The sequence below is a fragment of the Sinocyclocheilus grahami genome, unplaced genomic scaffold (assembly GCF_001515645.1).
Source record: "Sinocyclocheilus grahami isolate Dianchi unplaced genomic scaffold, SAMN03320097.WGS_v1.1 scaffold16.1, whole genome shotgun sequence".
Taxonomy (NCBI): Eukaryota; Metazoa; Chordata; class Actinopteri; order Cypriniformes; family Cyprinidae; genus Sinocyclocheilus; species Sinocyclocheilus grahami.
This window is the reverse complement of record NW_015505195.1, coordinates 1,637,047-1,653,394: the sequence shown is the minus strand read 5'-3', so window position 1 is coordinate 1,653,394 and position 16,348 is coordinate 1,637,047. Positions and strand designations below refer to the sequence as shown.

The window sequence follows — 16,348 nt, the reverse complement described above, 5'->3', positions numbered from 1 at the left end:
ATATATGAAAGCATCTGACAGCATAATGGAAGAATGTGCTCCTTTTTTTGAATGCTTTGTCAGACAATGTTTTTGTTTCCAAGTATTGGCCTTTGAAATCAATATTTGCTTTTTTGGTTCAGGACTCTATCTTCGCTTTGGGCACAGACAAATGTGGCGGAGATGAAAATAATCATAGAAGGGAATAGCAAACCTTGTGGCTAATCTGGATTTTGTTTGGCCAACCCACCATTTTCATGCAATTTATGAAGATTTGGAGCATTACTGTTAATCAGGCCGAAATACAGCATTAAAAAACACCTGCACTCCTCATTTCAAACCAATGCTTGGCCTTCTGTTTATGGCTGTTGCTTCTCTATTATCGGCCCTGCATATTGTTAAAAAAATTTTATGCTCTGTCTGTTGTTGATTATGTATGTATGTATAAGCTTTGTGTGCCTCTAAAAGAAAACCACTTATATGTTGGCCACTGACTGCCTTTTAAGAACAGGCTAATTGTATTTAATTTTTTTAATGTCCCTTTATTGGAGGCAAATGTTTATGTTAAGTAACATGTAATTAAAACAAACAAAATAAATATTAAACTATTAAAAATATAAGGTGTTGCTTCTTTTCGTACTTTTTATCAGTCTACCAAGTTGGCCTAATTCAAATTGAAACATGACGTTTTGGGGGGCATATAGAAAATGTTAGTTTTTCAATAAAACATTTGATTGGACAAATACCTATAGTCATCAATATTGTTGCTGTTTTTTTTTTGTCAGATTTTAGGAATATTAGCATATTCAACACATGTTAATTCATAACTATTTTATGTTTTGCCGAATTAATGACTAATTTGTACGATTTAATTTATGATTTTGTACAATCTGCTCTTGGCCCACTGATGGTTAGGTTAAGCAGTGAATCTTCTGTCACTTATATATAGTCTGTTACTTTCTAAATAGTGTACATTTTCGTATAAAACGCATTGTACGAATTCATATGAAATCGCTCCATTGTAAAACAGATTTTTTAGTTTTGGGATGGGGTTGGCATAATGGATCAAAGCTAGACAAATTTTAAGACCACAATTTTATTAAGTTTATCTATATAGCAACAGCTGGCCGTTGGAGAATTTTCCGTTTAAATCGGTTGCGTGTTTTTACTTGATCAAAGAGACTTTTTGGTCACCCCCCCCCCTCCAAAAGATGACATTATTTATGGGGTGGAATTCATGCTTGCTGTTTTCTAAGAAATCTTACGAATTGTATTGTACGAATTCATATGAAATCACCACCTTATAAAATAGCTACATTTTGTGATTGGATCAGGTTGGAATAAAGTATTCAAAGCTAATAGACAGACTAAAAGCTTTTGATAAAAGCATCTGCTAACTGGCTAAATGTAATGTAAACACTGAAATTAAAATTTTAAAACCACAAAATTTCATTTAAGCTGCAGTCCGTAAATTTTGCCTCTTTATCGCCATCTCTGTTAAAAAATCTGCAATTGCAGCTGTGTGCCGAATTATCTTCCTTGGGTGGGTTGTGTGGCGGCACGGCTCCAGTGCGGATGAATGTAATGTTTTGAGGAGTATGTGTGGCAGTCAGTCACCGCACCGGTGTGGATATTGTTCTTTGCACTCACAGATTCTAGCCTACGTCTTGGAATATATGACCCAAATAAGCATTTTCACCAGATATTGTCATCTGAACAAGTAGCAAGTCTGCCACGTTTGTTCTGACCAACTGAGGAAAAAAGCATTACAATAAATCGCGCTACCAATGGTGATTTAATCTAAATTAGCTCATATCACATCAAACCGTGCAAATTATTATTATTGTTATACTTTATTCTCAAATTGTTAATTTAATAACAACATCCGCGTTGCGTGACTATGAGTATAGTGTGTGTATAAGCGTGTAGATTTCAATTTCTGTACAGTCTAATAATCTCTAATTGTCATACATACTCGAATTTAATATTAAGAAATTCTTTTAACCCAAAAAGCAAATTATGCTCCCTTCTAACTGGTTTTCTTTCAAATTCAAATCTTCTGTAAGCCCAGGCTCTCTGTAATCAGAAGCACATTTAAAACTGGAATATCATTTAATTTCATTCACTTGTGTTTCATAAACACAATCCTGTCTGGTTTACAATCCGCCATCAAAATGATACGTTTAATTATTCCAGCTGCTGTGAGAAAAGGCTATAAACCATCGGCCACCTGCAGGATCCTCACATGCGTGACGTGACGTAATGACGCAGCAGCATGCTCGAATTTCCCGCGAAAACCTACCCGTACCACTCAAATTAGAAAACATTATTATAAGCTTACCGTTGTGAATTGGGCTAAAGTAAGGCGATAGTTTCGAACACTGGCTGGTTATGTACTTACTCAAATATTGATTTCGGATCATTTTTAACCAAAAAAAGTTACGGACTGCAGCTTTAAGTTTGCCTAAGGTGGTAACCATAGCAACAGCTGGCAGTTTAAGTTCTGATATCAGAACAAAATACGTTTATTCACCAAAATGTCATAATTTCTTGGTGACTTTTGAATGCTTTAGTATTTTATTCTTTTTTTATCGTTGGCTCTGATGCGTGTTAGTGGCGCTAATAGACAAGTTTATACCCACCGGAATTCGTTGTATAATTGACAAAAATACTGGTAGTACTTTGTGAATCGTGAACATGGAGGACTTTAAGACCAAGCAAGAGTTGCAGCACAGCATTCCAGCAGTTTTCGCAAAGGATCTCTTTATTTGTGGAAATGGGTTTCTCCACACCCCCCCTGTGTGCCTCACATGTTGAAAAAAGCCAGTATAGAAACACACGGCCGCTGCTACCTCAAACAGAAGTTCAGTGCTCACCTGTGGTAGGCTAGGACAGGTAACGTTAACGAATGTCCAGGTAGTCACTAGCACACTCTCCACGGTCTTACTGGATTTACTGGCTTCTCTTCCTCTTTGGAATGAGTTTCTGGAGACGCAACAAGAAGAATGACGACAAAAAGTAGGTTTGCTAACTTTCACTTTTTGGTCAGGTGGAGAGAGAAATCCGTGCGGCAGATACAGGAAGATAATTTGCATAAATGAGAGAATTACGGACTTCAGTATTATGGTTTTAGGTGGTGGTGGTGGGTAGATCTAAATGTTGTGTTCTAAAAAAATCACTGCCTCCTTACATCACAGTACAAATGGCATTCATAGGAACACTTTATAGTAATTTTAATTTAAAGAACATAATGCTTAATAGATTAGTTGTCGTTGTATATTGAAATATAAAATATATAAACAAATGTGTGTTATGTTAATGAAAGTAGGCTATCTGTGAAGTGGTACCCAATACTTGTATTTAACGGTGAATATTACATTATATATCATATAATGTAAGTGTAATCCAAAATCAGCCCCTTAATGTGAAGACAGGACATGCATTAAGGGTAAACACTTTTAAGTAATAGTGATGTGATTTGCTGCTCTTTGCTTCTTTTTTTCATTGGGAGAGCCTCGAGATTAAAACTGTACTATAACACATTTAAATAAGTACAATAACTATAATGCTTAACAGATCATTAGTTTGAGTTTTATTTGTATATACTCTTGAAATGTAAAGAAATGAAAAGACATTTGTATATATTGAGTTTATATAGCCTTCTTCATGGACCCCTTGTTGGAAACAGGAGTCCTAAAAGAAATTAAGTTTGGGATTTACATACATTTAAACTAATTGCCATGATTATCATTAATATAATGGCACCATAGAATAAGCAGTCATTAGAGGCCTGTTAGAGTATTAATGAATATGAAACATTATCATTAGTATGTTGCAAAGTAATGTGAGCCTTAACAATATGGTAAGAGGCTGTCAGGTTAATCAAAAGGCCTAATGTCAAAAACAATGTAGCAGATGATGTTATAACATGGATGAGATTTGGAGCAAGCTGATTGGATGATACCGGTTCTTTCATGGTGAAACCCCACCTTCCTGTTAAAATAAAATGACATCACAGGCGCTGCTTGCTGCTGTCTGTTAATGCTTAACTGTTTATTGTTTTATGACAGAGAAGTAGATGTTCCTTTCACAACGCAATTTGTTACATGTGAAAAATGTATGAACATTTTTCGTTTTGCTAAATTGAATAGTCGCACATTTTTAAAAATTAATTTCTAAAATACAACTATTTGTATAGCTATTCAGTGGGAAATGACGTTTCAGTCAGTGCTACTTCCTGTTCACTAACAGTGCACACATTATGAGACACTGGGTATCATGTTTAGGGAAACTGTTCAAAGCTGATGAAATATGATCTTGAGAGTTTTTTCCCAGATATTTTTGTGTGTTCAGGAAACAAAAGTAAATAATGGCTCATTAATGATGAATAAAAGATCAGATTTTGTTCACATGTATTCATCTGCTTTTAGGGATCAACTCAAGACTGAAGAGTCACTGGACAGCCCCACGTCTCCATCCCAGTGAGTGTTGCCACATTTTAAATCAACCCGTGTTTCCACACGAGATCTATTGTCTGTGACACTGACAACAATTAGAAATTAAACATTTACGCACACACACTCTGTTAACTGATAAAGAAATGCTATCTACTCAACATAAAAATGTAATTTGAGAAGTTCTTGGCTGAGAATAGTGGCAGTAACTAGAAGATTGTTTCCTTTTTTTTTTAGGTCACCTAATATAGAGAAAGACGGGCTGGACCCTGTCATCACTGATTATGGGTAGGATTCCGCCTCCACATTTCTTTTGTAAACTTAATTTTGCACTTTGCTTTGCCGCAGTCATGCTTTGTTAAAAAAACGATGTAGAATCTTGGTTGTTCATGCATAAGTGACCATGAATACCATTAGCCAGATTAGCCTTTGTGTTGCAACAGGTAAGATGGCACTATCATGTTACTTCCCATAATGCATTGCATTAAATACATGTATTAAAATATAAGAGAAGCATAAATTATTACTGATCATGTGAGTAATAATACATTTTTTGAAGCTCATCTATTTTGCATCTATTTTTTATTACATACTCTCACATTGTGGAGATTGTGGTGGTAAGATCTCGTTAGAGAGATTTAACGATTGTTCTCATAAAGGGCAGGTTCCTACCATCCTCCACATGTATTATTCAAAGGTTCACTTCAGATGACTTCCACATCAGCAACACTAAATCCAATACAGAATGAAGCTCCATCACATTAGTCAACAGGAGGCTAATTTTCATTTTCTTAACGGATTGTCTCACTGTAATGACCTGGTCATGCAGGTTACTGTACAATCATGATTACTCTGATCTAGAGCTGAAAATGCATAGCACACCAACATTATTGCTGTAGATGCAGATAAGCTAGCTTGTGATGAAAAGCAATGTGCTAAATCTTTTTGCATGGACAAATTCCATTTGCATTTTCTTCAAAAATCACAGAGCTGATTGTTTTTGGTTGCAAGTTATTGATTTATATTCTGCAGGTTAGCAAATCATCACGTCTACAAAGTCTCCCTCCATCAGTCCACATTAGCAACTGCTGCTCAAGGGAGCATTCATTATTCAGTCATTTAGTTCCTTTGTATGTGGATGTGTGGTGTGTTTTTTTTTGCGCGCGCACATCTCCTTATGCTTTCTCTCGCTTGCCGTACTTTGATGTAATACACCGATCGATCTTCAAGTCGAACACACCTCTTTACTCTCGTGTGTCACGTCACCGTGTAATCGCAGCCTCTGCGATTGAAAAATCTAAATTTTTCATATCACGATAATTTCACAAATGCAATTAATCGTTCAGCCCTACCTTAAAGCAGGGGTGCCCAAACTCGGTCCTGGAGGGCCGGTGTCCAGCAGAGTTTAGCTCCAACTTGCCTCAACACACCTGCCTTCAAGTTTCTAGTATGCCTAGTAAGAGCTTGATTAGCTGGTTCAGGTGTGTTTAATTGGGGTTGGAGCTAAACTCTTCAGGACACCAGCCCTCCAGGACCGAGTTTGGGCACCCCTGCCTTAAAGGGGTCATATGATGCGATTAAAATTTTTCCTTTCTCTTTGGAGTGTTACAAGTTCTTGGTGCATAAAGAAGATCTGTAAAGTTGCAAAGACTAAAGTCTCAAATCCAGAGAGATATTCTTTATAAAAGTTAAGAGTCAACCACGCCTACCTAAAACGGCTCGTTCTAACACGCCCCAACATGTCTACGTCACGATGTGGGAAGATTTACATAACGCTGCCCAAATGTTCACGCAAAGAAAGAAGGCGTAACTTTTATTCTGACTGTAGTATTGTTGCTGCCGCCATGTCGTGAAGGCGCTGTGTGTTGTGATTGTGAAAGCGAAACTACTTTGTTTGGCATTCCAAAAGAGGACGATATCCACTTCGTCATACCTGGAGCTGATCCGTGCTGGTCACTGAGGAAATACATCAACTTGGTGCTGTGGATCGCCGGATCGGCTTTCACCGTGGACAAAGCGGAGTCCAGCCCGGGGTCGTCACATGTGGTTGCCGCAAGCCCGCCCACCTCCACTCACTCAAGCCGGCCACCGCTCACTCAAGCCGGCCTCGGCTCACTCTAACCCGCCGGCCGTTCCTCACTCTAGGCCGCCGGCCACCGCTCACTCTAGGCTTCCGGCCTCCGCTCACTCAAGCCCGCCGTGTGTGACACTGTGTTTCGTTTTGAAAGCGAAACTACTTTGTTTGGCCTTCCAAAAGAGGACACGACTAGAAATCAGTGGTTAAGTTGTATTTACAACACTGTTCTAGAACAGTACAACCCAAATATTCAGATGTGTCCAGCGCATTTTATGCAGGACTGTTTCCTGATCCTGATAGAGTAGACTACAATGCCAGCAGTTCTGACTCACAGACTGTAAGTACGTTTTTTTGTATTTAAAGAATTTGCCACTGACGATTCAAACGCGAGTTTGAGCAGTGTAGAGTAGCGCTTGTTGTTTGTCATTTCTCCGATCACAAATGCAGACATGGTTTTATGTTTACGTGACGCGATGCAATGTGTAAAAAGACAGTATATGCCATTATAATCCGTCCCCACTGGATGCAACAAATGCCTCGTTTATAATGGGTTTTAATGTTTTTGTCTCATCGCTTCGGCCAGACGGCATCACAGTATGGTAAGGGGCATAACATTTCTGTCACACGCTTGAGGAATTCAGCCAATCACATCACACTGGAAGGGATCCCCCGAATTTGGTGGAGATCCGCCGGCGCGTTCGTGAGATAGTGACACCAGTCAACACTTTCCCTTCAGTAAGGAGGTTTCTTGTTCAGGCAGCATTCACGTGTTGTCTTATTTGACCGTAAGTGCCCTGCGAAGTGGACTTCACATGAAATTCCGCCATGATTCCAGGTCCAAGGGAACACACACGTTACATTCAAAGGGCATTAAAGTGCACGAGACGTGAATTAATATTGTATTTATTTACAGAGGTAGGGGAGAGCGCTTTTTCATGTGGCTCCAGAGTATGCAAAATAGAAGCATTTCATCTTGCATTCTTTCTTTCTATAAACATCCCTCTCCTCTTCTCTTCAACATGCCACAGGTTGTCACTTCCTTGTGCTGATTCTGCGGTCTGCATCTGTCTTCCATGTCTCATGATCCCCACTGTTCAGTTCTGATTTACAGGACTGTTATTGTGTTGAATGTTATTGACTGCTATGGAGTTCAAATTGTCACTTGACTGCAGAAGCGTGATGCCCACTTTAGGAGCATTTTTCTAGGTGGATTCTTAAGAAATTGGAACCACCTCCACTGCATCATTGACCAATAAGAGGCCAGGATGTAGTGTATTACATGATTGATACTGAGAAGAGGAGGAGGCTGAGGTGGCGTGCGTGTGTATGTGTTTGTTGGAAGGCGGGGAGACAGCGATAAAGAGGCAATGAGAATATTCACTTTCTCTCTGTGTGATAGTCATCCCAATATTATTAAGCTCTGCGTTCCTTTCTCGCTGTCCTCTCTGCAGCTTCAGTGAGTGAGAGTGTGTGTATGTGAGTGTGTGTGTGCTGTAGCCAGAGGGAAGCTGCTGCTCTGCTGATAGGAATCCCTACGAAGGCCTTTTCTCATACACGCACTGTGAATTACTCTGCGTCTCTTCTCTCTCCTTTTATTCCTCCTTTCTCTCGCTTTACTGCACTCCTCGATCTCACTGTACCAGATGAAAATGTCAGGAGAGGCAGAAACTCTGTCAAACGGGTAAGAACGTCACACAGCTGAGAGCATGTTATTGTGTGAATGTGTGTTTTAGCAGTGATTGAGGACTATTAAGTGTTCTTAACAGGAGAATGCTTTTACAGCCTGCATAACCAGAAAAACAGGAACAGTTTGGAAATATTAGACAGGTAATTGTTTTGGATGCCCTTGCGTTCAGAGCTGCTCGTGTTGTAGAATTCGTTTGTTAAAGGGTGCAGCACAGCTTTTTGTAATTGTTGTTGGAGTGTTAGTCTCTTAGCACTGGGCATGTGCATATGTGTGTGTTTTAGAGTCAGCTTGTTTGTTCCAGTCATTCCGGTGATGATCATCAGTAGTCAATTAGCCCCCAGGCGGCATCAGCTCTTCAGAATCGCTTAGCATCACCATATTTAGTGTGTGAGCATTGTAGGGTACAGGGAGTACAGAGGTTTATTTTACCTCCGCCGTAGCTTCTGAACAAATCTCAGACCACTTCCTTTTGCTAGCCAGGCTCAATGTAGCATGCACTGTTCTTCATTCATTCAAATCATCCTGCTCTGATATCACATATCAGCATCAGGGAGGAAATTCACTCTGTGTTCCGCCTTTGGGGGATGAGAAATGCATAAAGCCGATTGTTGCTAGCTGTATTCTAGTTTTACTCACGGAAATATAAGGTTTAATTAGACTTTTCGGGGCCAGTAAATTCATTCTTGGGCCTAAGACTAAGTTTACATCCGTTTTGGGCATTGTACTGCACAAAAAGTAGACAGAAACATGGTCAATACTATAATATTGACCTTTTTTATTATTGATTAATGCATTTTGATAAATTGAAAAAGAAAAGAAAAAAAATTATATGAAATATATTTATATATTATATATATATATGTTTTTATGTCATCTTACATTTCACACGGTTGACTTGACAAACATGATGCAGGGCAACAACTTACTGTGTGAAGAAGCCTATAATGGAGTTATATGCCCCTAAACTTTAAGATATTGGGGCAAAAAAATGCTCCTGTATGAGTTTTTGTCTCATCATATTTCAGTATCACACGAGTGTTGTTTTTGTTTCGAATAGCACAGGTGCAAATGTGATTTTATACAACAGCCCAAGGCTAATGATAATTAAACGATATTTTACAGAGTGTGTTTTTGTGCTTGTTTTTAGGCCTGTCGTGGATAAATACTGTAAATGTGACACTAAAACCGCCAGTAGGTGGCGGCAAGTGCCTGTTATAATAAATGATTAATTGAATCATTCAGTCAAACGATTCGTTCAAAGCGGCTGATTCAATTACAATCGAAGCAAGTATGAATGAATAATTGAATCAGTGGCTCACTCTATTCGTTCATGAACCAAACGCCGCAGTGTTTCTCTGAGAGGCACAACAGCTCTGCTCCAGCGTTGTTTGGAACCTGGCAATTTCGTTTGCAAAACAGAAAAAAAAAAACACAAATTGTGTTTAAAATGTAACTCACTCAATTAACTTCTTGTTTGTTGAACTGTCATATAAAATTAATATAACATTTGCTATTGCGTGCTGAGATTCTGGAAAACAGCACTCATGCTGATGTGATATTACTTAATATATAACAAATATAAAAATAAAAACTCATACTTTTTATATTTTTCTTTTTAACTTAAAAGTATAGGGTCATTTTAACTGGATTCTAATAGGCTTCATCACGCAGTAAATAGTTTTGGACTGTCAAGACTGGTTTTGTTTGTTTTTTACAAAGTCAGTGACATACTCGATAATGTCAGCCCCCACATGCAGCTCAAAATGTAATGGGAATGTCTTTAAACTAAGGAAATATCGCACCTTCTGTTGTCTTCCTTTTAAAGAACCTCAAAAATTGCGCTTGGCTAGCGTGCAGCTCTTTAATACGGAGTTCTGATTGGCCAAACGCACATATTTAGTTCATAAATTGTTATACGTGGAAAATACGTGTGTGTTCATTTTAGTTTATATTTTATTTTATTCATATTTTAGTTTCTTTTTTGCATTGCAACATACTAATGAAGTTAGAGATAAACCAGTATTTCTGCCTGATAAATGTTTCAATGATTCTGTGATGTGGCCAGAATTTAAGATATTAAACGTCTATAGTATTTTTTGTCTAAAATGACAAATAAAACATTAAAACCTGATATCAGTCATTTTTTTAAAGTAACTTTTAAAACGGTTAGGCCTGACATTAGCCTAGACCATCAATCACATTGCTATTGGCCAAATGGATCCCATAAAGAGTGTCTGTGTTCGTTTGGAATGCAAAGACGTGGCGCTCATTTAGTCACTCTTATTGACTTGATTTGTTTCAGTGGAGGATGGCCAAAGCCATTGTCTTTTTACATACTTTCAATTCCCAGTGCATATATCCACATACAGAATCGCATGAATGGTTGTTTTCAGCAGAATGTTTCAGGGTGGAAGAACTGTAAGTGGTTGTTGGGTTTTATTAGATTAGGAGTTGTGCTATAATCTTAGCAGGCTGAGGTCAGGACCATTACAAATTTCAACTCCGTTTAGAAATTAATTTTAAATGGTGCTGTAATTTGAAGAATGTGTCCCTTATACAGAAATACAATGGGCTTTGATCATGTTCCTCTCTGAGACATTTGTCTTCTCATCATGTGTCTGAAGATTTGTTTTTCACTCATAAATGATGATTGTGTTTATCACTATATGCTTAGAAATGTAAATTTTCCATTAATATATCATATAAATAATGTGTGCCATTACATTATTGTAAATGTTTGACCATCAGATTTTTATGCTCTTTTTAGCATGTAATGGATTTATATTTTTCCCTGTTTGCTGCCTTTCAGTTCAAGATTGCTAGAAGTTTAGTTTAAGTTTAGTTTAGTAGTTTAGTTTAGCTATCACAAGTTAGAAAGTAGTTTACACCTCAGGTGATTGCCATTGTAGAAATGTGCTATTCGCTCACAAGCTTTGTCTGAAATCGCGTACTGTCTAGTATGTATTGTATTGAATATGGGTAGTATGAATGAAATTTGGACATACTACATTGTTTGCAATTGTGACACTTTACTGCCATTCACAAATCCTCTCGTGGCCTCAGGGGATACTAAAGTGTCCGTTAAATATGCATATGCATCTCGTTGGAAGTAGTACGTCATCCGGGTACTTCTTTCCAATACTATGAATTCGGACATACTACTCTTTTCACATACCTTTGAAAATAGGCATATTTGGACACAGCGTCAGCCATGGTTGATTTATTCTGTGAATTGACTAGTCATGTGATCACAACATGGCAGCCCCCATGAGACATCCTGTTTTGTGTAACTCTTATTAGGCCACTGGTTTGACTGGAGATGTGAGTGCACATTAGTTGAGCATATTTTTTAAAAGGCAATGTCATATTCATTTCAACATGTAAAAAAAAAATGTTTAGGGAGGGGAAAATAAATCCTACTGGGGGTATGAATCCTACTGACTGATTGTGTAAACGCCCCTTTAGAATGCCAGGAATTAGACCTATTGAGTATGTGATTCATTAATCTTCCATGAAGAAAAGAAAAAGGGCTGCTGCTTTTACAGTTTAATTGTGGTTATGTGAACTGTAAGAGTTGTACGGTCTTGTCCCATTGCTCACAGCCCTAGTCTTGTCTATCAGTGCATCTGCAAACCCACAATTACAGTTAATTAGCACATGCAATTATAGAAATGTTTAAATCAATGTTTATATGCATTTATGAGCTATGTGAGCATAATACTTTGTAATATACATTGTAAAAAAAAAAATCAAACCCTTAAAATGAAAAGCTTAAGTTTGATTGCCTGAAATGTGTAGGTAAAATCTCATTGAACATTCAATTTAATTACTAATGGAGAAAACTGGGCCTCAATAAATGAAGTAAATGAAAACAAATAGGCTTTTTAACATAACGATGAAGACGTCTTTTACAGTATGGTGTACAGCGCATTAAAAAGAAAGCCACTTGATGACCACATTATAGTTTAAATATTCAAATACAAAATCAATTTTCACTCCTCATGAAAATCATCCTGATTGTTGTTACTGTAAGAGTATTATAAGTTGGCAGGTCTGAGTCGCAGTAATGTCTAGTTAAGAGACAGAAGTTACTGCATCCTACCTGCAATATGGTACTATAGGGATTCTACAAAACGCAAGAACTCCGTCAGTATACTGTTTTTATGCATAAATCAATAGATAGTACACTTGCTTTCCCAGACTTTCTCTACTCACTCCTTTTCTCATTATTATTATACACTTTCCTCTTTACATTCCCAGTGTTTTTTCAGTTGACACTACACATACTCACTCACCTTTGCTTTAGTGCATTTGAAGGTGACATCTGCTTCACTGCTCTTGTATCTAAATTGAGAGGCTCTGGAGGGATTCTCAGCAGTAGAGAGCTGTGACCTCACATTCACATGGAACAGGCTTTTTGGGGACAGTGTGAGATTTTCTGCAGATGCTCAGAAAGACCAGCTGAGTAAGCCTGTCTTCTATCCAACATGACACCTGATCACTACTTCTTTGAGCTGCTTCACAAGCTGTTGTGTTGCTTCAGAGTACAACGACCCTGTCCCAAATGGCATCCTTTAAACCTAACCAGGAAAATAATCACTAGTGTTGATATGTTGTTCAATTGTTGAAGATTTTCTAAACGGATTTGGAGAATTCAGCATTAAATCACTTGCTCACTAATAGATCCTCTGCAGTGAATGGGTGCCGTCAGAATGAGAGTCCAAACAGCTGATAAAAACATCACAATAATCCATAAGTAATTGACACAATTCCAGTCTATCAATTAAAGTCTTGTGAAGTGAAATGCTGTGTATTTTTCTAAGGAATAAATTAAAACATTTTAACTTTGAACCGTTGCATCCATTCACTGCAAAGGATCCATTGGTGAGCAAGCGTTTTAATAGTAAATTTCTCTAAAGGGTGAGAACATTTTTAGAAAATATTCATTTTTGGGTGAAATATTCCTTTAAGACGGAGGCTTTGGGAAGTAACTTTTGTTTAAGATAAGCTTATTTTAAGCTCTTTTTCTTTCTGTATGTGTGTTAGGTCGGAGAGATCTGACCTGTCAGTGGCTCTTCAAGACTGCATGGCGGCACTGGATCTGTTCCTGCGAAATGAATTTGACGAGGCTTTGACCAGACTTAAGAGCAGGTAAGACCGCCTGGGTGTTTCATAATAAGAGTTGGACCTGCTGTGCTTTACTGTTTTTGTGTGATCTGTAATCATTGTAGAGGTTCTATGTTTGGAACATTTATGGAACTTCAGACCTCAGAACACAATGAGGCTCTATTATTTCTTTTACTTCCTCCTTGTGTGTTGGGGTGTGAGGCAGAGAAACCTTGGATTGTACTGTTTCATAATCAGTTTGAATCACTGTTCATTCATAATCCCTTTTGAATCTTATGAAGTGTTTTGCATCTGGTTTTATACATTAAGCAAGTGCACAATCTACTAATTTACATTGAATTGTTGTTGTACATCATTTTGTGAGGTGAGTCTTTATCCACAATCATTGGGTGTTTCTCAGGTAAATCTCACATAACCCAAAACCTTCTGAATCAGTTCAGCTCTCTGGAGATTCATCTCTAGATCTTTTCTTCTTCTCACACCACACCCTGTTTTCATATGTCTGCTGTGTCTTAGAGCATCTCGCATTTCTTCCTTCCTCACTACTCACAGCTGTGGATGGGTGTGTGCCGTCGTGTATTAATAAACTGTATAATTATTCAGTCCATTTTGTAATATTTGCCATCTTTCCATCTCTGTTCCCTGGGTCCCTCATTTACTCACCAGTCAGTTCTTACTCTCACGAGTGCTGATTTTGGACACTACTGCTAAATAGTTCTGTTTCATCTGTCAGTCTGGATATCAGGTCAACGCGTAATACATAAACATAGACACACTGTTGAATTGATTTGACAATCAGAGGATCTCACTAAACATTCTGCTTCTCACTGTTTGAACTTGCAAATAGTGAAGTCAAAGTTTTGTGATTTACCTGTTAGGTTTTAGTCGTGTCCCACCCCATTCCAGTCGGCAGGGCAGGGCCGCTACAGGCATGGAGCTAATGAAAGGTACACGTCACGGACTAGAGAGAAAGTAACAAACGGGGGCAGACTGAGAGATTGATTTAAACACAGAACAGAACTATCAGAGTCCATGTCTGTACAGATTCAGAGTTTGAAAACAACATTGCTGATAGCAGAGATGATCTTCCTGCAATCACACAGTGGACTATTCCTTAAATAGGAGGGGGGGTTTTTGTAGCTCTCTAAGCACTATTTTTTTCATATTTCATAACCTGAAAGGCTGCCAGACCTCATAACTAAAATGAGTATGAACAGAAACATATTTAGCACCCCCAATAGGGCTGACAGCTGTATTCTGCTGCTGTGTGAAAGTAGTTTCTGTCTCTCCTTCCACACTTCTTGACTTGATGCTGTGTTTTGCAGGACATCTGATTTGACTTTGATAGGATAATTACTGATTATGCATACGTATTGGTTAGGACTTCAGGCAAGTGTTTGTGATTCCTTAGGAAGACAGCAACAGCAGAAACAACAACAGCACAAACACTATTTCAAAGCCTGATATTCATTTGCATGTTATGGTCTTATAAGCATTTTAACCATTTTTAGAACTCTTACGGGTTCACAAAAAATATGTCAAGTCAGCTCATTCATGAATTCATAATTATCCTGTGTTAGAGATAAAAGTAGGCCTCTATGTATGAATTTGGCATGCATTATGTGTGTTGCTCTCATGGTATATTATTCAATTTATTGTTTGTTTAGAAGATGTAAAATATGCCACATTCCTGTTCCAGTTACGCCAACATTATTCCAATTCCACCTGTGTAAAGGAAAGAGTGGTAAACCTGTTTATCCAGACATCTCTCTACCCAGGAATGTTGGACCAGTAGTGTCACATTCTATTCTGCTCCTGAAAAAACTGAAACTGCGCTGTAAATAGACACTAAATTGAGTTTAATTGTGATAAGGTAAATAATACTAGTGTATTTTAACAAAATACTATATTGACATTTTTATTTGACAATGAGTGTTTCTCTGGTAGTTTTCATAATGTCATTATTACTAGTGTTTTTGGTATTATGTTGCCATACTGTATTCAGGATGGTCAGGTTACACAAACACTTTCCTCCATTTCCAGGTTTCATTCGTGTTATAGAGTGTCTCTAAGGTGAATTGTCTTTTACTGTCACCAAGTTACATCACCCTCTCCTTTGTTGTATATATAGATCTAATGCGTCCTCCTTTGTGTTCTTTGGCAGGAATAAAGACAGCATGTATCATGCGCTCACGTATGCCACTATACTGGAAATGCAGGCCATGATGACCTTCGACCTGGAGGACATCTTGGCTGCAGGCAACACAATGAAAGAGGCACAGGCTGTGTGTCAACGGTGTGCTGTTTTTAACTTTAATATGCATATATAACATTGAAATATTTCTGTTTATTTTTTTAATCTTGTTTATTATATATATGTAATATTGGGGCTGTCAATTCATTTAAAATAATTATATTTGAAATATTTATAGATTTCATAGAGAGGGAGAGGGAGAGGGAGAGAGAGAGTAACAGAGTAACATTCTAGCAGGTGTATTTTTATTATTTCATGGGCTTTCATTCAATTTCAGGGAGCAGGTGCTACTATTAACATCCATACACTATTTTCAGGTTCCTCTCGGTTATGTCACATTCGTATTGGTGACGTAATCCCACAATGCTGCAGGTCTAGGGCTATCACCACATCCCAGATGGCAGAGGAATTTCAGAGGCCCATGACATGCTGTGTTGGAGGGTTGTGACAATCTGGTGTATGCTTGTGTTTTCAGGCAACTCACAGCTCTGTGACTGCCACGTCATCCAGGCCCTGTAGCACTGGAATGCCTCTGTCAGCTGATCACACACAAACTCTTCAGCTTTCTGCACATCAATTACACTCTCTGGTCCAAATAATAGCAGCCACGTATGCAAGACAGTAAACCAATTCTGTCACAACACATGCTGTATATACTTAACTACATTGATCTTAACTGGTCTAATAAGATAAATCAGGTATTTGGAGTACAGTAACATGCAAGTGCAGGTCCTATCTCTTTGAATGGGGAAGCATCAAAGAGATACCAA

At 38.1% G+C, this 16,348-nt stretch overlaps 1 protein-coding gene across 1 annotated transcript in view; it reads left to right on the top strand.

Moving 5' to 3' along the window:
- The first annotated feature begins 2,802 nt into the window (after positions 1-2,802).
- Positions 2,803-16,348, top strand: part of ttc39a (tetratricopeptide repeat domain 39A) — a 26,164-nt gene continuing 12,618 nt past the window's right edge. Inside the window, exons 1-5 of the mRNA XM_016228785.1 lie at positions 2,803-2,997; positions 4,410-4,460; positions 4,671-4,721; positions 13,244-13,348; positions 15,489-15,620. Coding sequence (XP_016084271.1) covers positions 2,957-2,997; positions 4,410-4,460; positions 4,671-4,721; positions 13,244-13,348; positions 15,489-15,620 — 380 coding nt within the window. The 5' untranslated portion in view covers positions 2,803-2,956. The remainder of the gene's footprint in view (positions 2,998-4,409; positions 4,461-4,670; positions 4,722-13,243; positions 13,349-15,488; positions 15,621-16,348) is intronic.